At 33.3% G+C, this 24,674-nt stretch overlaps 1 protein-coding gene across 14 annotated transcripts in view; it reads right to left on the minus strand.

Annotated features, from left to right (window-relative positions):
* The window catches only part of LOC105214797 (collagen alpha-2(IX) chain), a 409,572-nt gene that overhangs the window by 46,398 nt on the left and 338,500 nt on the right, over positions 1-24,674 (minus strand). For 12 of the 14 annotated variants that reach the window (XM_054230416.1, XM_054230413.1, XM_054230415.1 and 9 more), the window contains 4 exons: positions 20,314-20,551; positions 19,839-19,919; positions 14,998-15,143; positions 13,602-13,694 (listed from right to left, as the gene is read on the minus strand). In XM_054230416.1, the coding sequence (XP_054086391.1) occupies positions 13,602-13,694; positions 14,998-15,143; positions 19,839-19,919; positions 20,314-20,551 (558 nt within the window). The remainder of the gene's footprint in view (positions 1-13,601; positions 13,695-14,997; positions 15,144-19,838; positions 19,920-20,313; positions 20,552-24,674) is intronic. The other 2 variants (XM_054230419.1, XM_054230420.1) reach the window with 2 other exon arrangements.

A 24,674-nucleotide genomic window follows, 5' to 3' on the forward strand; every position in this document is an offset into this window, starting at 1 on the left:
AGCATTTATTTAAATAATTTCCACTTAATGAAGAATATGTGTGACCCGAAACCCAAGTACAAAGTGTTTGATGTGTTTAGGTATATTCGTAAAAAAATATGCATAATCTGCACAAAATTTCCATATATTATATAAGATAAAAGATGTTACAACCACACAAGCAAAAATTTTGCTAACTCGATGAAGAATTTTCAAGGTTTCTTTGTTAACATCTTAAAAATATAGCGTCTGTTGTAAGCATATATACAGAAACTTTTATGATTAATTAAAATTTAATGGTTTTCTACAATATTCTACCAACAATATAATAAAAGCATTTCGAAATTCTTGTATTTCTCTACGCCTACAACCCTTTAAGGGTCTTTAGTAGTTACTTACGCAGAACTTGCGGCACATAATTACTTTCTAAGCACTATTTTTCATACATACTTACATGCATCAATAGTGTTGTGTAGTGTACTAATGGATTACTAAATCGTTCGTCATCATGTTTTTCTATACATAACATTAGTTAGAACTGTGTTATTTGATTGCCACCATTAATTAGTTTTTGATGACATTTTAAGCATGCGACCTTGGAGAAGTAGTGGCATATAATCATTAAACTTTTTGTAGAAATTTTGTATATTAAATTCGAAGAAATTTTATATCAAGAAGCATATTTGCGGTCTCACGCAAAATATAACTAATATAAGTTTTTTTTGGGTTGAAAAAGTTAACATTTGCTTTTATATTGTTTGAATTACTTTGAAGTTGAAGGTGTGTGCAACCAGATATGGCTTTGTGGATTATGGGTTTGAAATCTCTGCTTTTCAGAAACTTGCGCCTAAAGGTATGCTTTACTCTTTTCAATACAAATATTTCAACATTCCAATACAGTGTTGAATGTTGAAAATTCCAATACAGTAGTGAATGCCATTTTTTTCTATAAAAAGATAGCGAAAAGTAATATAGCACAACAGTTTGCGAAAAAAATTGTTGGTGAAAAAAATTATAACGTTTGTTGCCTACATCTAGGATCCCACTTCTTTTCACTCAATCGGAATCAATACAAATCTCCTAGCAATGTTTCACATCACTATTTATACCTCTTAAATAAATAAATTATGAAAAAAAATATTTCGGCCAAATCGAAAAAAATAATGATGTACATTATAGAAAGTATTGCCTACATTTTGGAGTCTACCGCATATATTGCCTATCGGAATCAGCCCAAATCTCTTAGCAATGCATCTAACTGTATTTTGCTTCAGTTAATTAAATAAAATATCATGAAAATAAGTTTTCAGTCATATCGAAAATAGTAATAAAGTACTCTCTAAAAGTATTGACTACATTTAGAAGCTGCTAACTTAATTTGCTCATCTGCTTTCTCTTATGTAATTTTGCATCATATTGAGGACAGTGCAACGAGATATGGCTTTCTGGATTATGGGGTTGAAACTATGCTGTTCAGAAAATTGCGCCTAAAGGTATGCTTTACTTTTTTTCAATACGAACTCATTATTTTTCAATGCTGAGTTTTTCAATGAGTTGTAGTGAATCTAGTTTTTTCGCTATAAAAAGGTATCAACAAAGTAGTAGAACATTAGTATGCGTCAAATTAGTATTCAGCAGATTTCCAAGAATAGAGAGAGATATACAGATTTGTACTAAGTAGTAGCGATAATTTGAAGAAAAAACACTTCTGATTTGAACATTTTTTTCAACCTCACTTTCTTCGCGCTGTCTTTATGAGTTTGCCAGAACATTCTCATTTCGTGTACCACGCAGTCATAAACCTACACGGGCATTACGTACTTACGATATTGTTTTTCACTCTGCAACGATTTCAATTTAAAACTTGAGTACATGCCATTTACGCTGCTACCAACAAGCGCAAGCGAAGGCAATAAGCAGCCATGTGCCTGATTGATTTCACTCATTCCCATCTTCGTCATGTTCTTCAGTCTATTTGCTTTCAAATTGTTTTTACTTATACTGTTGCTGCTTCGACCACTCTCGTTCATGGCTTAGTACATTTTCTTCTACAGCGCTTGTCTAACTTTACAATTTGACCCAATTACGTGAAGTATGCACGATGAATTTACTTGGGAAAGCGCACGTTTGGCGCACTGTGTACGCTTGTTATAGTAACAAAGCCGGTAACATCATCACTAGCAGCCATTAGCCGGATGACATGTTGCGTATACGCCATCGTGTTGCTCTGCCGAAGCTTATGTAAGTGCTGCAGCACAAGCTCACACATACTTATTTAAGCTGGATATAAAGTTCTCCTTTTAAAGTGGGTAACTTAAATTATAATACTTCAATTTGGTGTATCATCAATTGCGTATTAGAGTTTGAAACGTGTAGACAGGATGATCACGACTTGATTGCCTGGCAGGCAGAAAAGCTAATAAAAGTTATAAGCAGCATATTTGTTGTTGCCACTGTTATTCTTTCATATTGCTATTGGATATTTGTACTGCAAATTATGTTCATAAAATATAGCTTAATGGATGTGGAAGAAGGTTTATGCTTTTTCTAATATTTTAAGAACTTCATAGATTTTTTAACAAAATAACAAATGCCTGATCAACAAAGTTTCAAAGCTAAAGTCTCATAGCTCAGTAAAAAAAATCCTTAATGCAAATGCTTTTTACATTAAGTGATGCCATTATCGTCACTATCATCATCCTCATCATCAACAAATTGAGGTCACTGCTCTTTTGGCTTTTTATGCTGCTTGCGTTTTTTCCTCATTCCAAGCAAACAGTATGCGAAAGTACTTAATTGCGGTGGTAAGATGCATGTGACCGTGTGTGGCATGCAAATTTATGCACACATATGGTTAAATTGATTTGTGTGTGTGTGTTTAAAGTATAACTGCATGCACTCAACTGGGCAACAACTCAATTTGGGTCAGCTGCATGCATCTATGCTGTAATATATATGTTTGTGTAGGTATCATGCTCGTCCATCATCTCTTTAGCACTTTAAAACTTCCATTTTTTGTCAGTACATTCTTCTGCTTTGTGTTTGCTTTTTTTTCAAGTCAACAAGTTGCCGTTCTCCATTGTTAAGCTCCGTTTTTCTGCTGTTTTTAATGCGATTTGTGTCTCATGGTTGAACGGAGTTGAGCTAGCAATGCTTGTGAGTAGTAAGCTAAACGAAGTTGTTTTCACGTTGGAAATTTACATGGTGAAGGAATTCTTTGACATATACAAAGTAGAAGTACATATATATGAGAGATATAATTTACTTCTATTAAAATACACTTTTATAAACTTCTTATAAACTTCCATATGTTATTGACTCGTCTCAGAAATAATAAATATGTGAAAAATTCTCTACAATCAAAAAAAAATATTTGCGAACAAAATTATAACGTTTGTTGCCTACATCTAGGATCCCACTTCTTTTCTACCCTATCAGAATCATTACAAATCTCCTAGCAATGTTTCAAATCAATATTTATACCTCTTAAATAAATAAATTCTGAAAAACATTTTTCGGCCAAACCGAACAAAGTAATAACCTACAATCTAGAAAGTATTGCCTACATTTAGGAGTTCACGACTTATATTGCCTATCGGAATCATCTCTTAGCAATGCTGCAAATTATATTTTACTTCATTTAAGTACATAAAATATCATGAGAATAAGTTCTCAACCAAATCGAAAAAAGTAATAACTTGCACTATAGAAAGTATTGCCTACATTTAGGAGCTCATAAATAATTTCGCTCTTCCGCTTACTCTCATGTACTTTTGCAGCATATTAAGGACAGCAGTTAGTAAAAATAGTCACGTAATATGAGTAGATCATTAACTAGAAAAAACTTTCGAATTTGAAATTCATTAAAAATCGTTATTTCCAAATGAACGGCAATCAGTGTTTAATAATGCGGTATTTGCTTATGGAATTGACCTACAAGGCAACAGCATATTACTTTGATTAGTACCTGACAGTGTTCCAAAATCATCAGAGTCTTTCAATTACACAAAATTTTAATAATTCGTGTTTCCTCAAATTTACAATCAATTTTTCTTCAGTAATACCACTTTCTTTAACAACATCCTTACCGATTAACCAGCCAAAAAAGCTTACCGGACATTCTCAGAAATACTTCCGCAAAAGTTTTGAAATCACAAGTACAGAGAAACAAAATTTGCCAATGCTAATCATAAAAACAATGCAGGAATTTTACTGAAACGTTAAATCGTCCAATAAAACCTGAGCTTTCGCCAAACCGAGCAGGTTCGTGACACTACCTGCCCACTCACTCGCTCATGCACTCATGAATACACACGCCCACACACACTAATGGCGGCGCTGTGGCAGTAAGAAGAAGTGCTGTGGTGCGTTTGAACTTTATGGCTATGCTACTAAGTAAACAGCATTTGGCAGCATGAAGGACTCGTTGAACTTTGTGCAAATATTTACAAAACGTGTAGCATAATTTTCGGCAGCAAAACAGCAGAAGTGGTTGTGGTGTGGTAAATTGCCAAAAAACGGAACTTTATTGAGTTGCCAAAGCGGAATCTACTTTAGATGGACATACACACACCTATAGATACCAAAATGTCTTTATATACCGTTAGCGTAATATTGTATGTATAGTTTGCTGTTGCTGTAAATAAACCATTAGGTTGTGTGGCATTACTTGTACGTATGTGTTTGTATCGGTGTGTGTTAAAGTTTTCGGTTGCATTGAAATGATGACAAAAGTTTTAATTACTATTCAAAATTAAACAGCAAAGCAAAGTGGAAAATAAAAGAAAAAACATAATGTAAAGCGAGTTGTTGTAGTAGTGGCAAAAACAAAAAAATACGATTCAAAGCAGTTAACCCGTGCAGTGCATTTAATTAGGCTACTTAGCCTAGAAAAAGTTGAAGCGTCAGTTAAACTGCCACTGCTTTCATTATGCTCGCTACTCGTTACTCGCTGTTGGCTGGCTGCGGGGTTGTCACTGTGTAATTTTTTTTTTTTTAATTTTTGTTTTTTTTTTCTATTTTCTATTTTTAGTTTTTTGTGTTGGAGTTTTGTGTTTGTTGTTGAGCGGTGGTTGTGGCCTATCGCTCTCTCTCTTTGTTTTGGTGTGATTTTTTCCGCTTTATTATGTGAGTTGCTTTTTGTTATGCAAATTTTGCCGCTGTTTAGCATTTTCCAATTTTGTGATATTAAAATTCTATTTTTAGCGACAATTTTCGACAGCCCATTGTCCGGAGTGTAGTGGATTTGAAAATGCACTGTCCAGTAATCAATATGAGTTTAGTTTTGATTTTGTAAATTTTTATGTCAATTGTCATAAATTCAACAAGTTTAAGTTGTTGTAATAAAGTCTATAAATCATTCAGAATTACGCTGTGTGCAAAAGAAATTTTTCCGAAAATATCTGTATTCTTCCAAACTTCAAAATTTTTTTTAAATGAAGGTTATGAAAATACCATTATTTTGAGCTAAATTTTTACAAAATGTTGTATATTTTGGTAACTTGAAATCAAAACTTAACTAGAAATTGTTTTTTTGTTTTTTTTTTTTTTAGGAAAATTTCCTATGGGGATAGCTGTCAAACTAACTGTCAAAGTACTTGACATTTATCATTCATATTACTGTGTAGTGAGTAGTGTTCTGTGTTACATACTTCTTTAAAACATTTCTTCTTTAAATCATGAAGAGTCTATTCAAGCTACTTGCTACCGCGATCGCTAAACGTCTCTTGTGTTTGAATATTTCCCTTAAGATTTAAGGAATTCCTAAAGGGTCACTTATTGGAAGGAACTTTGCAAGAAAGTAATGAGTCTGTCAAAGGTCCCCACTGAGCGATTACTCTCCGTAGGAAATAAAGCAGTTATGATTGGCCGACGTTGATGGGGAGATAAGGTTTTCTATGATATGGCCACTTTTTCCAAATACTAAAATTTTGAGCTAATAAAGCCGAAATATTTTATTATTTTTTCTTTGAATTGGTTGAAATGATAATTTAAAAGTCTTTAAAAGAGACACAAATCTGAAACATAATCTTGACATTAAAAAAGTGGTTACATATTTATTCCCCGATTTGTAAGTACGCATACTTCAACATGGAAATCAAGTCTTTTCATAATTGTCCGTCTTCCTTTTAAAGTAGTTCTACAAGTTTTCTATGAATCTCCGAAAATCACTTGAAATTTAAGAAAATTTATACACAGACCCAGTAGCCATTCAGTCTCCGCCGTCTCAACAATGTAGTACTTGAATAGATAAATGGTGTGGCCTAAGTAACGAATGTGTTTTGAATAACAAATGCTACGGAAATGAAAGTTTGCTTGTTTTTCTAGTTGTTTGTTTATTTGTTTGTTTTACACACCCACGCACATACTTACTGCCTGGCTGCTGTTTTCTACCTTCTTAGAAAGTTGTAGCTACGATTGAGTGGCAGTGAGCATAGCATTTAACTAACAACCTAAGGCCGAAAATGTTTTTCAATAATTTCCTGTACATTCACTGAGTCTCGGAAAAACAACAAACATTTTTATAACTGTATTCTACGCACACATTGTTGTTTTTGTTGTGGACGAACAAAACTAAGAGCAATTTGCATTTTTAGAAGTTGTCATCCAATTTATTTGAGTAGCTAAGCAATTTTAGTTGCTACACATTTGCATAAGCACAGACACACACTCACACACTGTCTCTTCCGTCTGCTTGCTTTTCTTTAAACTTTTCTTTTTCTCTTTAGTTATTGTAATGTTTTGTTTAACTGTATTTGTGTGGAATGGGCGGCTCGTGCACAAGGTGTGGCCGTGTGAATGTATTTGCTAGCTTTAAATTTTGCTAAAATGACATTTGTGGATTTGTTAGTGCCACCGCAAGGCTCATAGGTTAAGCACGTGCTGGCATTTAGATATTAAACGGGCACATATATATAAATATATATGAAAATATATACATATGTATGTGTGATTGCACAGTTATTGCGCTGTTGGGCAAGTTTTTGCGACTGCACATTAGGTAGCCATTAAGATTAACCACAAAATTGTCATAAAAAGGTACTCATAACTTTTTAAGACTTTCATTATGATGCTACCTATATATGCTTTGTTGTTGTTGTTATTGTTTGGCGAAAAAGGGTCAGGCACGTAGTAGAGCGCCTTAAGGTGCTGCCAGTCAGGTGGTCTCAGTAGCCTATTTTTGCATTAATAAAATTGGTATTAGTGGTTTTATGGATGGTTGAGAAAGTGAGAGTAAGAGAACGAGAGAGACAGAGTGTTTATATAAAGTAATGAGTATTATCTCAGAAAGTAGGCCTGCATCTTGAAATTTTACAGCTTCTTTATTTCGAATAAGTCAGTTAATGTAAGGGTTAATATTAATTTTTGAAATGACATAAATGAAATGAGCTGAGAAAACTTTCATAATAATTCTAAACAAAGTTATGGCGTTTTTACACAGCCAAATTAATTGATCAATTAAAATTTTTATTGAGAAACCCTTTTAAACTGCCGGCTACTCGATAACCAATCAGCTGTTAGCTGCCAGCGATATCTACCGTAGCTTTTTTTTGTCAAAAAATACAGCCAATCGCAAACAAAGAGCATATATTTAATTACAAATAGGGTTTTTGTAGCAGAGTTGCATTTCATTTTCAAGTCGATTAGAATTCAATTAAATATTAATGTAAATTTTTATTTTGTATGAAAATCGATCTTAATAAGCCTTTTAATCGAGCTGAGGCCGGTTAATTGATCAATTATCTCCTGCATAAAAAGCCTATAAGATAGGTTTATGACGTCACTAAGCAATATTTACTTTACTGTCAACGCGATTGAAAAAAATTATAATCGAATGAAATAATCGGATTTTCTATTTCTATCATACTTCAGGTGCAGAAGTATTCGGTTTATATACATATATTAATTCAGGTTCTTATATAAAGTTTAGAAAGATGTCAGAGTTTTCTAAAGGTGGATGTCAGTCAATAGATGCGATCAAATATTTTTGAGCCAATATAAGTCAACCAAATAGGCAAATATCATAAGCTAAGCTCCACGAAATTTTTGTATTTACAAAAAATTCATTATAATTACTTCAAAAGTTATCGATAATGCAGACGCATTAATTCATTTATATCATGATTCTAAGCTCACAGCCTCAAGAACAAAACATCAAAGAATTAATTGAATTAAAATGAGAATTGCTAAACATAAATACTTGAATTTCTAATGGATTTTACACAAAAAATTTGTAATGGAAATTCGAAAACTTTTCTATTATCATTGCCACAGGAGGCACGCGTACATATTTGGAAAGAAAAAAAAGCAAAAAAACCATTGATAAAATTAAAGAGAAGCAATTGCCGACGAAGATCTGACAAATATGAAGCAAATGAAGTAGAAAATTGCTGTGTTAAAAATAATTTCCGTCGTAGTTTCCTTGATATGCGCGCAAGTTAACATACACCCATCCATATGAATAAGCGTTGAATCAGCCGAGCAAGCCACAGGGAAAGTGAAACAGAGACACGCACGAGCGTACACGCTTACCACGACAAACAATTTGAACTTTTTGGCATGGCTTAACGGAGATCAACCAAACAGGTTTCGGTTTAGGGGCCTTTTGGCAGAGCAACGGCAGTAAAAATATATAAATGTGCTGCTTAGATGCAGAGGAAAGAAGGCTGAAAAGTGTGTTGAGTGTGGGAACAAAGAGCTTATTGAAAGCTATCGCATACATACGTGTGGGTATATAAGAGTACGGTGAAAATATGCATACGAGGGCAATGGGGTCTCGCGACTTGAGACAAATGTGTTTGCGTACTAGCACAGTTGTTGTTGTTATTGCTCCTGTAGCGCAACTGAAGTGAAACGCTGACGACTCAACGATTGGATAAATCAACAAACCGGAAATCGAATGTGGAATCGCAAGCGAAGCGAAACAGTAAAGTGAAGCGAAACAGTAAAGTGAAGCGTACACTCTAAGCATTGTAGCAAGCGAATGAAAGAAAGAATGGCAGGCGGTAAGCATGTAGCATGGAAATAGAATGACGGCAATAGGAATAGATGAAAACGCATTGTGATTCTTATGCACAGATAACTGCGGCTTGTTGTCATTCACACAACACATGATGGCAGAAACGGCAGCGTCGGCGGTTGTAGCGGCTCAAGCTGCTTGCCAGTCAGTTTGTTAGTCATTTCAGCCAGCCTGTCGGCAAGTCACTGCAAGTCAGTATGTCAATCAGCCACACAGTAAGTCAGCATAAAGCAGCAAAATAATAATGGCAGAGTGTATGCTTGTGTTGTTTGTTTTGCTGTTGTTGTTGATGCTTCTAACAAATTTGCAGTGCATGTTACTCATACGTCACGGTAGCCGGATGAATGTGATGAGGTTTATTGAGAAAAACAAAATGAAGTAGAGTCTAAATTGCGGTATCAATTGGATGCTTGAGGAGAGTAAGTCAATACAATGAAGCTTGAGTTCTGAAAATACTTTTGAGGAAATTGTAGATGCATTCTCAACTGACCTAATGTTAAATATTTATTGTTCAAGTTCACAATATATATCTACTGAGGTAAATATCTAACTCGGGTTTATGTTTAGTTTTGAATTTGAAATTGGAGCTGAGTTTAAGTTTTAAGTTCTAAGTTTTTAAGTTTTAAGTTTTAAGTTTTAAGTTTTAAGTTTTAAGTTTTAAGTTTTAAGTTTTAAGTTTTAAGTTTTAAGTTTTAAGTTTTAAGTTTTAAGTTTTAAGTTTTAAGTTTTAAGTTTTAAGTTTTAAGTTTTAAGTTTTAAGTTTTAAGTTTTAAGTTTTAAGTTTTAAGTTTTAAGTTTTAAGTTTTAAGTTTTAAGTTTTAAGTTTTAAGTTTTAAGTTTTAAGTTTTAAGTTTTAAGTTTTAAGTTTTAAGTTTTAAGTTTTAAGTTTTAAGTTTTAAGTTTTAAGTTTTAAGTTTTAAGTTTTAAGTTTTAAGTTTTAAGTTTTAAGTTTTAAGTTTTAAGTTTTAAGTTTTAAGTTTTAAGTTTTAAGTTTTAAGTTTTAAGTTTTAAGTTTTAAGTTTTAAGTTTTAAGTTTTAAGTTTTAAGTTTTAAGTTTTAAGTTTTAAGTTTTAAGTTTTAAGTTTTAAGTTTTAAGTTTTAAGTTTTAAGTTTTAAGTTTTAAGTTTTAAGTTTTAAGTTTTAAGTTTTAAGTTTTAAGTTTTAAGTTTTAAGTTTTAAGTTTTAAGTTTTAAGTTTTAAGTTTTAAGTTTTAAGTTTTAAGTTTTAAGTTTTAAGTTCCACTTTATTTTTTTCCAACAAGGTCTTAGCTAACTGCAATCAAATGTATTTGTATTTTCTAAGCGCTATGCTTTTACAGCTGCATGGTTTTGCCATTTTATTGCAATTGATTGATTATTTAGTTGTAGTTTATTGTAGCAAAAGTTGCGAATCCTTAGTAGTAAACTTGCACTCAGCTACCTTCCAAGTGCTCTACATTCAAGTGCTATGCACTATAGTGTGTGTATGGATGAGTACAATATATATGGCTATTTGTGTGTGTGTGTGAAGTGTTTCTGGCATTATAACTGTTTGTGAACTTATTGAAAACGTGCAGAGCAGCTAAGCTGACACACGGAATAAATAGTAGAAAAAGTGTGAAACTGCTATGAATTGGTATTTACCGAGTGCAAGGACACTCACAAACAACATTGACACTTAAGTAACAAATGTCAACTTTACTATGCAATAAGCAATAGTCAAGTTAAGCCGGAACGAGCAAATACGAGTCAAAAGGCCGTTTACTGAGATTTGCCAGAGATTGCGCGTCAAGGATAAAGGCGAGATGATTGAAAATATAAACTTTTTCGACACAGTCACATAGCCACACATACTCGAGCGTAAGCGCAGTAGGACGCAACGTATTTGGGATTAAGGCGCTATTGCTGCAGATTTTGCAAGATTTTTTCCGAGATTTTTCCTATTTTCATTTTCGAGTAGAGGAAATTGAATGTAAAGATACTAAAATGGGAAATTTGTTGCCGCTTTTAAGTCATGCACTTTATTCGCATATAGTTTCACTCGTTTTACCTTTTTGTTGTTGCTACAATTTCATTTCATTTCGTTATTTTGTCATTTCTTTGCACATTCAAATTTGTTTGTTGCCGAAAATGTTGCACAACAACAAACTACAATGTTTGTCAATTTATATTTCCGCCAAATAAGCGAGAGGTCCTTGCCAGTTTTTTATACGCAATTTCTTTTTATTTCCTCCTGTTTGGGTTGTTGTAATTTTGTTGCTCTTGCACTGCCTGCTAAGCGCTGCGCTGCTGCTCACTCACTGCGTCAAGTGTCGTCGATAAGCAAATAAAAATCTTCAAGCAATCACAGCAATCGTTATGCCGACGTCAATCTTTGGCTTGTTGTTGTTGCTGTTATCATTGCTGTTGTTGCTGTTATGGCTGCCGCCGGCTTTGGTTGTTCATTTTATCGATACAACAAGTCAACAAGCGTGTGCTACTAGCAATTTCGCTCGATTGGCGGGAGGCACAAAGATGCTCGCACGGCTTCGTGTGTGTGTGTGTGTGTGTGTATTTGTGTATTCGTAGAGCCTAAAACATGTTCAAGTGACTCTGTGAGTGTGTGTGCTTTTTTTCGAATTTCCATTTTACAGATTTTTACAGTCATTTCATTGCTTTCTTTATTTGTTCACATCTTCGCTTGGCGTTGCTTGTTGTTTGTTGCTTTTGATTTTGTTTGTTATTACGGTACGAGCAGCTCGTGCGCTTGCCGCTCTTGTCATGTCGAAATCATCTGAATTGTCAATAAAGTAATGTTGCCGTTGGGAGCAATTTTTATTTAATATGTTTTCTTTAAATTGTTGTCATTTCCTCTACACTTCGTTGATTTCGTCTATATGGGTGTGTGTGAGTGTTCGGATGTGTGTGCTTTCGAGTGTGTGCATTAGCATGTTTGTTGGTATCTGTGTTCAATATTTCTTTTTCTTTGCATAATTTATTTTTATTACATATCTCCGGTTTAGTTTCAGTTAATCAAGTAAAATAACTCTGGTAAGGCTTATATGGCAATCTAATTAAATTGCTGTAATTTAAATAAACGGTGCTTAATTAATGTATATTTAAGGCGTAAAATCTATTCAATTTAATTATCTTCCGCTTGAGTGAATAACTCTAATCAGCTAAGAGATATATTTTAAAGCATTTAATCTTGATTGAAACTGTTTGAGAAGAATACTTTTTTGATCTACAGGATTTAAGAAGAGACACACATGATTTAAATATTCAAAATATTTTTTTATATTTAACTCTCTTTTGTGAGAAATAATGTTTTTTGTTCTCAAAAGTTTAACTTTTACATTTGACCGTTTTGAGAACTTTTCATCGTACACTAGACATATAAAAAATTTGAATCAAACTCAAGATTGTCGAGGGACCATTAATGGCTTAAACACTAGTATTTAAACTCGAGTTAAAGGTTTTTTTTTTGGAAGAAACGTATAATTTTCGGATCTAATCAATATTTTTCACCTAATAATATAATGAATAAAAAATTAAACTCAGAGTTTATTAATTAATTAATTTCTTAAGTGATTAACGACGATTAACCTTTAAAGTCGAGTTTGAGGTATTTTAGGAACTAACGTTTAATTTTCGGTGCTAATTAATATACAAAATTAAACTCAAAGTTTCATAAACCGTTAGAGGCTTAAACACCAATCTTTAAACACGAGTTCAAAACTTATATTGGAAGAATTTTTCATTTTCTGACCAAAAAAATATCGAATTAAACTCAAAGTTTATTAAACTCTTAAATGAATAATACACATTTTTAAGCTCGAGTTTAAGGTGGACGTTTTATTTTCAAACAAAATGAAAAAAGTTTAAAATTAAACTCAATGGTTCTTAAATCGTTAAACACGAATCTTTAAACACGAGTTTAAGGCTTTTGTTGGAAGAAACGCTCAATTTTCTAACCAACTGATGATACACCATAGCTTTCCGTATTAGTCATATTTTCGAAGAGGAAGGAGGCTCGGGAGAGATATAATATTTTTCTGAGTGTATAGTTGTCAAACTTTTTTCAATAAATGCTCTCAACTCTCAACAAAAAAATCAAAAGAAATTAAATACAATTAGCTTTTCACACAATATTTGAGTAGTTTTAATTTGCATTTGCATGCACCACTTCATTAATGAGTGACAGCGCAAAAAAATAAAATGAAATAAAATAATAATAATCGAAGCAGCTGTTTCCTTCATAACTGTTTATAGAGCAAAAAGCATTCATATATATTATATATTAGCAAAAAACCGTGTCACACAAATCATGATTCAAAAAACTCTCTTCACAACTCACGAACCAAAAAAAAAAAATAAAAATCTGCATATCATAGGCGCCGATGTGGCATAAATGTATAATTGTGCCACACATTACTTTGCTGACACACTTGCACAAATTTTCACGTTACCGTTAGCGTTTTTGTCTACAACATTTCTGGTACAACATTTTATTTTCTTTTTTGTTTTTTTTTTCGCAGACAACTTTTCACAGCACCACCGTCATTTGTGCGGTAAAACGGAAAAAAGAGCCCCAAAAATTGGTAAAATATGAAATGCAACAATGTCATGCCGACACGCACACTTACCGCAATATATTGCCAGCCCTTGTTGACGCGCACCAGCAGCGCTTCCTCCTCCGTGATGTAGGCCAATGTGCCTGGCGGATTCATTGCTGATTTCTAAAGCGAAAAAACACAGAAAATATTTTATTCTTTTGCAAACAAAGCGCCATTTGGCATATATGTATTTATGATTGTGTGCGGTGATTTTTTTCACATTTGCAGCATGGGAAAGCACATCTGTCGCTGCACACAGACAAAATGATGAACACGCAAATAGGCTTGCAAATAAATTGTAATCATAGGCACATTTTAATTACACACTCTCGGCGCACGAAAAATTAACGTAAATTGTTGAAAAAAAACAAAAGTAAAAATTACTCAGCGCTAATGAACCGCTTTTTTTACGAACTAATAAAGTTTTTATTATGAGTATGCGGCACGCTTTTGGATTTTTCGTAATCAGAAAGTGAAACCGACGGGTTCTTTGGGCTTTCACTGAGTACTATTTCGCTTTTCGAATGACAACTCATTGTGCCTGCGATGATTACTTAGGGGTATTGGGATGTATGTATGTTCCTTAATGAGTAATTGGAAATGTATGCTTAGGTTACACATAACAGTCAAATTAGTTGGCTTAACTATAGCAAAACTTATGAAAGAAAGAAATCTCTTTAAGAACTATATTTTCAAAATGGGGTTTTCTGGATACTCGGGTTACATAAGACTATCTAGTTAAGGTTCTATCAATGTTAAGAAATGAAAATAGATAATAAGAGGAATACATCTACGATGTAATAGCAACAAGTTTCTATGAAAATCAGGACTATGTAACCGGAACAGATTCAGATTTTTAACTGGTCAAGGACTGGTAGGAAAAATTCGCTATAACAACAACATGTTGCTATAAAAATTTCTTAGCGGATTTAAATGCTAAAAACGACGAAAATATATCTACGAATATATGAGAGATCACAACTGAAATCGAGATAAGATATACCACAACTCTGTCTTAGGTATTTTCAAAGCTTCAAATTCTCAAAATGCCGTTTAGCATTTGAGAATGTCAACTCAATAAGACAATACATTTCCATATCAAATTATATTACTTTTGAATACTTACAGATCTACTTAGTATATAGTAAAATCAAATCAAAATGGTTTCTCAAAGTTTTTTTTGTTTTGGTCAAAGATTTATATCAACAATATCATTGCTATCTAATCAATGAATAATTGCATAAGATTAGTCGAGCGCAGGAATTCAGAGTATCTCGAACTCTTTAACCTTAGTTATGTTAGAAGCAGAATCCTCAGGGATAGACATTTAATGGGGCAAAAATCAGATAGATATACATCTGAGAAAGCTTTAATTTAACCTTAAGCCTGTCTCTATTTTTTGTTTTGTTAAAGACCAAATACTCACCTTTGTCATTTCATCGATATTTGGGAACGTCACCGCACCGGGTACGATGCGCATATTCCAGGAAGAAGCTGAGAAATATGGTGTCTCTTCATCGTCATGACGCGAATGGCTGGGTGGGCCTGGTGGACCAGGAGGACCTGGCGGGCCTGTTATTGAAAAATATAAAAGAATTACAAATAAATTTAGATAATGCAGAAAATTTGCGATTTAATGAAAATAAAATTAGTGAAGTGAGATAAAACGTTTATATAATAATAAATAATGTGGCAACACCATAAAATATAAAGAGTAACATATATGAGTGAGAGTAAACTTAAGCAGCTAAATTAAAAGTATAGTAACGATTACTACAAATAAAATTAAAATTCCAAATTTAGCTATTTATAACAAATGTTATACAATAAAAACAACAACTCTACTAAGTGTATGAACTAGATATATACGTGAAATTTTTTTAATTTTTGGTCAGAAATCATATAAATATTTTATACTTAAGGGGATAGGTGAGTTTCAAAATTTCAAAAATTAAAAAAAAAAATTATTGTCTTATTATATAGTGCAATATGTTTAAAATATTGATCAAAAATATCAAATCAACCCGAGTATCACTTTGGTTACGTTCGACTTGGTCGAATGTACAACTTTAAACGCATTTATCTCAAAACTCAATTTTTCAAGTCGGTGGACACGATATCTCAAAAAATTATGAAGCAATTTTGTTCACATTTTACACACATCTTAGGAATAACTTATCTAATTAATGAACGACGGATTTTTTTATTATTATTATAACTATTTTTTCGAGCCAATATATGTCGTAAATTTGACCAAAAAAGTGAGTTTTTTGGTTAAAATTTTGTCAAAATTCATATTTCAATATTTTCTCTTTTCCTTCGTTCATTAACTAGATTTATCGTTATACTATCGAAATATTTTTGGTTTATTGTTTTTGGATGAACCAAGCAGGGTTTATGTTGTCCACCGCAAGAGCTTTTTTTTTTTGGACATGTCATGGGAGATGGGGAGCCAACGGCTGAGCTTTCGGAATTTTTAAATAAAAATTTCACACAATACTGTTTAAATATATATACTCGATACGCTGAATTGTTTAAATGAAATATATGATTGCATATATTAAAAAAAATATTTAAATAGCCTTGCTTTTAGTCTTTGAAACTCACTTAACAAATATCTTTGTATATATCACTATACAAATATATATTCATATTTTATATAATACTGCAAGCATACTTTTCACTTTTTCTTCCATTCTATTTACTTTATTGTCTTAACAAAATTATTGTCATTTTCTGAGTTGTATAATTTTTGTTATTCAAAACCCTCTTCCCACTTTTATCTATGCATAACTTTGATTTCAAACGAAGCAGAGCAGAGCAAAAGTATAAACCAACAGTTATTTAACAGTCTGCTGCTGATCGCAGTTGTTGTTATTGTGGTGATTGTAAGCGTGCAGCGTCGCGGATGTGCAACAACAATAATATTAATATTTTAAGCAAAAAGCGAGCGAAAAAAGTACAAAATGCGGAAGAAAACAAGCGAGAAAGGAGACATAAAACTGCGGCAGATGGCAGGGTGCAGTGTGATTGCGGGTGCGGTAAAACTGAGCGCCACAAGCCACCGCCAGCGAAGAAGTTCCGCTGCGAAAGCGAATGCGGCAAATGTAATTTACTCATTAATGTAATGACTTCACGATGACTGCGTGCGTACAATGCTGATGACGTTGCAACAACCACAATAATATTACTGTTATTGTTGTTGATGATGCTGATAATGATGTTGCTAATGTTGTTGGCGGGGGCAATAAGAAAAGCAGAATTTAATCAAAGCGAACAATCATCAATAAACTTTGTGCATTTCCTTGCGAATGTTGGAGGGAAAAAATATAGAGGAAAATATTTTTTTTTCCGTTTCCTATAAACATTTTTCTTCCGCTTTTTGCTTTACGCTTCAACTTGCTGTTTGTGGTTGTGCGTTTGGTGAATGCAAGCATATTCTCTTGAAATTTGTGTCGCGATACTCGCATTGACAATAGCATTAAAGAGTTCAATGCACAAATAATTGTTGGGAGTTTTTCACTTAACAATTGCATATTTATTGTTGTTGTTGTATATGCATATTTTTCACATATTCAGCGTAGTATTGCTTATGCAAATGTATTTATATTTATATTTATACAACAACAATGCTGCATACATTATTTCCGCTTGCATACAATGGCTTTCATGCAAATTTCGGTGATTGTTTTAATATGCAATAATTGAATTAAATGTGTTTCGTAGAGTTCAATTGTGTTTTGTGCAAACGAATACAATTTTAATAGTGTCTACAATTAAATATTCGAGTCGAGCAGGCATAATACCACGGCACTTTATTGAAATATTGTATGTGTGTATCGTAATCTTTTAAATACAATGCGCTATTTTAAAACGTTAATGGAATTTATGCGTACCACAATATAGGTTGGAGTATTTAATTAAATGCTGTGGCATATCTTGTATACTTTTGTGCGCGACATGTTTTTTTGTGGCTACTCAAAAGTATATATTTAAACTGGATAGTGTTGCATACTTTTGAGAGCTGAATTGATTATGAACCGCATGGTATTAAAGAAAAATGTTAATGAAAAATAAATACATATATGTGCAAATTAACTGATCGATAACCAAATATGTATCGATTAATTTATAGCTCTGATTTGGCTAATATTATTGCAAAATAAATCGTTGAATCGAAGAAGTCAGTTAAGAAACAAATGTTTGTACATTCATGGACTCTTGATAAACGGATGATCTCTTAGTTTCCAATCGCCTATAAGTAGGCAATGAATAATGAATTAAATTGGAATGAAAGTTATCTGTTGAAAGTTCGGTAGTATTTTTCAAATATATTTCAGAGCTTTCATCTGTTGTTTTTGTATGGATACTCTCTTCTTTTAAGAAAATAAATTTAAATTCTTCTTTAATGTTTATAACGATCAAGATATTGAATTACTATAAATCCGTCTCACATATATATAATTAAATATTCATTGTACACTTAAATATATACACTGCGCGTCATCAGGATAGTTTCAGGATAGTTATAAATGAAAAATGTTAAGCTTGACTTTTCATATGAAATAAGTGGAAAAAATTAAGTTAGCGTAGGGGGCGCTATCCCGATGACGCAATTTTCGTTTGCAAATTTTTGTACTGTTTTGGTTTTTAATTCATTAAAATTTTATTATGAATCGTATTGTGTCCTTTTCTAGAAAAAAAATTTGTAGCTCTAACCCAAATACTATGGAAAATATTTGGTATCAACCAAGCATACTTGGGGGAGGGGGGTGGTCTATACTGGTGATGCGCAGTATACATGTGTAATTCTTACATAAAAAGAAATTATTTAAATGAGTTATAAATTAAATTGCACGTAATCGTTGAACGTGCGAATTAAATTTTATGATATGCATATTTATTGTTGTAATTATAATTAGCTGTTTCTACTTAATATACATGTATAATATATCAACAGGGTGATGTATAGATGGCAAATTGAATTGAATTTTAAATATGTGTATGTAATTTGGTTATTTATTATTGTGACAAAATACTCCGAATAAATGGAGTGGAAAAAAGCGATTTCGGTCGAAAAATTTATTTTTATTAAAAAAAAAAAAAAAAATTAATTCAGCAAATTTTTGATATTCCAAAAATTTAGAAAGAATAATTTCAAGAGGATGGGGCACGTTTCAAAATAGGTTCAACACTAAGTGCTTTCGAACTTTAATGCTTAAATTTCTTTGATATATACATTTCTTGAATACAGTTATTCAAAATTAGAACTAATTATTTGATTATTATATACATTTTATTTAAAGATCATTAAGGGGTTAGGGGTAGTCAGGATTTTCAAAAAAAAAAAAAACATTCTCTGAAAATTTGAAGTTGATCTGATATTTACTTTTCGAATTATTCGACATATAACAAAGAGCGCTCGGGCACTCCAAAAAGCTTAGTGTGAAACTTTAAATGCGTTTTTCTCTAAACTCTTTTTTTGAACTGGTGACAACTGTAACTCGAAAACGGCTTGAAGCTTTTTTGTTTTCCAAAAATTTAGATTTTTTTAAACTAAAATCAACAGTTAGATTTTTTCCCGAGAATCCAAAAAAAATTCTGAGCCCTCCATTTTGTTAAAAGCTTCTAACAGGCCCAGGATTTTCTATCGATAAAACTAATTTTTCTTATCCGATTGATTTTAGATGAATCTCCAAGGACTTATAATTGACACAGCAAAAACCTTTTTTTGGAACTTGGACAACACAAACAGCTTTACTTTCGAAATTATAATTTTTTTTCAAAGTTTCGTGACTTCAAGCAAAGACAGTGTGTAATAATGCCATGTTATTACTTTTCTAAAATAATTTGATTTAATAGCAAAAAATTACTGAAAAGTATAATTTTTTCGTGCCACTGACTACCCCTAACCCTTTAAAAAATTCATTCTTGTGAAAATTGAACGCTGAACAGTACTGTCCTGTGTGAAAAGTTACTCATACGACGCATACTACGATATTTGTCATTATATTGTACTTATTTATATTTGGTGTCTTGCTATTTGCTATATATTTATTTTTTTTTTATAATAAAATGTATTTTAATATTACGTGTAATATTTATTATTTCATAAAAATTTTAATAAATAAAAAAAAATTACATTTTAAACATTTTACTTTTAACTAAAAATTTACACAAAAATAGTGGAAAATGAATAGCTAGAAAAAACTATACAAAAAGGTGCGCTTCTTTAGTGAATTTCTTACAAAAAACACAATAAATTACCAGATGTGCTGTCTGGACGATCTCTCAAGTCTTGTAGTTCACGCAAAGCTTTGATTTCATCGAGAGAGGAGCGTCCACTCGCTATAAGGCGTTGCGGTTTTTCGTTATGCCAAGCGTTATATATTTGCAAAAGGCATTCAATTTCACAAAGGTTTTGGGATTAAAGGTAGAAGTAAGTTGTTAAGTATATACATGGTTAGGTACAATAAAAGACAACAAATTGAATGGCATTGGATTTAACGCAGTATACACAAAAAATTTTAATTAATTAAAAATAAACCTAGCCCAAAAATATTTATATATATTATTAAAGCATATATACAATGGATTTTACTTAGATTACTGGTTTAGTACTTTTACTTCAAATTTATATTATATAAATTTTATATTTAAAACCACAAATAATTTCTTTAAAATATTACTAAACTAAATCAAATTGAAATCAAGGAGTAAAACGCGAAAAATCATAACATACCCGGTCGTCCATAGTAAGACGCATCACCGTAGAAACTGCGCGAATCCATGCCGGGCTCACCTTTCGGTCCGGTTATCGTTAAACCGGGCATGCCGGGTTGTCCCGGTGCGCCTGGTGGTCCGGGCGGACCAGGCATCGGTATATATTGTACACCCTCGCCGGCGGCTGCTGGCAAGCCAGGTGGTCCTGGCAGGCCATCACGTCCATCCTGACCGCGATCACCCTTATCGCCTTTGGGCTGCGTGGAGAAGAGAAAAATGTAAATAATATTTGAACAATAGTAGACTTTAGAGTTGTTTATAACAAAAATATATAGTAGTTAACTATATTATTAAGATTTATTATTGCTTTGCTGTTGAATTTCAGCTATTTTTATGTACTTTTTATACACTAATTGTGCATATTAAGCAATAAATTGCGTATACTTAGTTGCAGGCACGAGTATAATGTCAAGTTTTATGCCACATAAATTGAGTCTCAACTGAATTCAGTGAGTCTACTTTTGTCTCTAATATCAACTAAATACGTTTGTCTAGACGTACAGCTGTATATGAGTATGTGTGTGTGAGTTTTCCTTTAAGCATAGCGGCAGGGCTACCAACAGCCAACTTATATATATATAATTGTATGTATGTGTGGCTGTACAGAATAACGGCACTTTTATGAAGATTATTTTATGAAGTGACGCAATGTTGCTGTCGTTTGCACTAGGTTTATTGCTACATTGTTTTGGTTGTTGCTTTCGCCTATATACACATACTAGTATACAACATCCGTAGAGCTGGCTGCCGTTCAGTTATAAGCGTAGTCAGGCTTATATAGGCAAAAGCTGCCGCATAAGCTTTTAAGTGAGCAACATCTGCGTGGAGCCCTACACACAGGCATACATAGTCACACATAGACACACATACCATTCTGTTTGGACTCAAAGCCATGCGCCCATAAAATGTACATTGTTTGTTACAAACTAATTGACAATAATAATGGGCCAAGTTAGTGCGGCACTAGTGTGTGGCCTAAAGTGTCTCGCCGCAGTCTGCGCTGCCAAGCTGGACGTGTACAACATTGGCTATTATCACCAAGAATTCCATCATCATTCGCATTCGCATCTCTCACTGACAACACACATCCTGCGCACATTGTTGCAATTTGTGTGAGCGCAACAGCGGCAATATTAAGCAAATAGCCGAACAATAGCATGAGAGCGACAACAACTAAATAGTTGGGCGGCGCTGCAGTTCACCCTTGATCACCCGCCTCACTTGCTGCTCGCCGCTTACTACAAAGTGTGCTGTCGCTGTTGAGTAATTTGAAAGTTTGCTGCGAATTGCCTGTGAATTGCCAAGCGATTCGTTGCGGTTATTATGCTTTGATGAAGTTGTGCTTTTTACTGTTGGAACGCCGGCTGGCCGATTGCTCGGCTGTAACGCGATGCCACGCAAGCTACAGTTTATTGTTATTTTTGTTGCATTTTTGTTCTTGTTATTGTCTGAGTATTGCAATTGTGCTCGGCATTTGTGTTTTGTTTTTTGTTTTTGTTATTTTGTTGTTTTTTTGTTTTGTATTTTTTTACTTCGTGTTGGGTTATTAAGTGCGTCCATGGGCCATAAATGCATATACTCGTGGCTCGGCTCGTCCTTTGGCTTGTGGGCATTTGCGGCCTGCAGGGAAATTTTAGTTTGATTTAAGTGCATTTGCGCGTTGTGCAGTGTTCGCTGTGTTTACACAAATAAATATTAACAATTTATGTGTAGTTGCATTTACATACAAACACACACACACAAATAACTGTACACTCACACTCATTACATTGCTTTGGCTAAGTAATGTTGTATTTCGCCAACTAAGTGTTGTATAAATTGATATAAATGGCCAAGTAAGTTAAACTAATATTATTTAATTGTTGTTTTTGTTTTCTTTATTTATACTCTTTACATTTATGGCTTCCATTTTTGTGTTTGCAAATAGTTATTTGGTAGATTTATCAAGTTTTAAATGCAATTTTTGCTGCTCAAATATTTTCGCACATTACTTTTGCCAAATTTATTATTTGTTTATTGCATTAAAGGCATGTATATGAATCTCTATAAAAATCAACACAGACACAGGAAGTATAGTGTTGATAATAAAATATATATTTGCACTTAAAGCTATTAAAAAGTTTTATGTGTTGGTAAAAGTGCTTTCGTCGCAGTTGGTGGGAAGAAATTGAAGTAGATTTTGGTGCAAAGCAAAGGTAATGAATTTAAATCTTTCGAAATGGTAAAAAGATATATATTTTTGTTAGTATATTGCTTAATTGCATCAAGTCAATAAGAAAATTGTTGTTGATAAAGGGAAAAGTGTTCTTTCACTTGAATGAGAGCCTGTGCCATTGCATGATTTAAGGCCTTTCAGTTCCAACGTTGGATCTGTTTAAGTCTAAAATCACTAACTACCACAGACTTAATCCTTTATATAACACCAGATCTTCAATGACAAATTTTACAAATTGCGATTTTTTAATTTATAATTTGGAGTTTCTTTTTAAGATCATCATGTTTTACATTTCGTATATCAATAATATCAAGATATCAATAATAAAACTTGTATACCTAGGCACCAGCATCAACACCAATCATAATGTGAGCCTTGAAATCCAACGCAGAATCTACGGGTGCCACCATGGACTGAGTAGCCAATAGAAAAGTAAAGTCCTCTCTCAACGGACAAAACCCAAACTCAACAAGTCCCTCTTCATTTCCGTCCTATTTTATGGTGTAGAAGTGTGGACGTTGGAGTTTTCGAGAGGAAAATTTTGCGCAAGATTTATAGTCCTCAGAACATTGGCAACGGCGAACGATGAGCTGTACGATTTATAGGTCACCTACGCTGGCTAGGTCATGTTGTTCGAATGGACGAGGGTGCTCCAGCTCTGAAAGTGTTCGATGCAGTACCTGCTCGTGAATGCCGAGGAAGAGGAAGACCTCCAGATGTTCAACTATTTTCGACATTTATGGATCTTTCTCATTCTATGCTCGAATGCATCTCATCTCATATCAAACTCCCATTCATCCAGACTAGACTCGACATACTGAAACATGACCTTAATGTAATGAGTCACCCTTTAGATGAACTCGGTGACAACTAAACTAGCGCTTTTCGCTTTAATTAGGGCTTAGATAATCTCTAAAACAACAAACACAACATCCGATCTCCATCCTTCTCTCTACACATCAGCTCTGAAATTAGTTAACACGGAAATAGATAGCAGTAGCAGAGGGTCAATTGTGTATTTTCTGTCTCTAAGAGACGGATCGAGCATTACTAAGTTTTTAGGGCTCTTTAAAACAAATTCATGAGAAACCGTTTGAAGCTTGTATGTTAGGTTCGTCGACTTAAGCAAGCGTCGAGTTTTTGGGAAAAAACATTTTCTACCGCAACCTGAGAAAACATCTAATATCACTTAATGACCTAATGCATATAAGGATACTTAAATTGATTTTTATGCTGATGTGATGGCTTAAACAAAATAATAATGAAATTGCTGAAATATTATCTAACCCATCTCGAACTTAAACTTTAATAAGCTCTTACAGTTAAGTAGCGCTATAATCTAACGAGCTACGCAGCCATATGCATGCTGCCAACGAGTGAGTGTAAACCAGGCACTGAAAATAAAAGTGGTTCGCCAAGCAAGACAAGTCTCTGATGAATACCGCTTTTAAGCAGAATATAGAAAGTTACTTATTGACAAGTATGCACGTGCGCGGACACTCTCTCATACATATTGACATGCAATTACAGCAGCATGCCATTTAGTTTAGTTGCTGACCTGCTTTCCAGCACTTAAATCAAGTTTATACAAACATTAAGTTGATGAATAATAAACTTAGCAACCTGCTGTTAAATACACATAAGACAAAAGTAACTAAGCTGAAAGTTGGAATACCTAGGCGAATGCTATGCTCTATCTCTAAAATGCACCATTTTGTGCAGATCAACAAAAGGCGACTACAACAAGGAGAACAAGAGAAACGGCAAGAGGAAGAACAAAAGCAACAACAAAAACAAAAGTAAAACAGCAGCGAAAGCAGTCAAAATAGCTGGAACATCAAAAGTGGCAGTCTGTAGCACACTAGAAGGGTAGATGATAAAGAGAGGAGGGGAGGTGTTCTTAAAAAGAGTTGAATCGTTTAATACATAAAATTGCATTTCCATTGCTTCGGCACGACGCTTGACTTTATGTTAAAGCAAATGCAACAACAGCAAACACATGACAACAAGTTTATTACAACATTGCCCCCCCCTCACCCTTTATGGCTGCCGTGTGTTCGTTTGGTCTTGGCGCTGCCGAACAAAAGCGCGCGATGAAGCAATTT

This window comes from Zeugodacus cucurbitae, chromosome 4, assembly GCF_028554725.1.
Source record: "Zeugodacus cucurbitae isolate PBARC_wt_2022May chromosome 4, idZeuCucr1.2, whole genome shotgun sequence".
Taxonomy (NCBI): Eukaryota; Metazoa; Arthropoda; class Insecta; order Diptera; family Tephritidae; genus Zeugodacus; species Zeugodacus cucurbitae.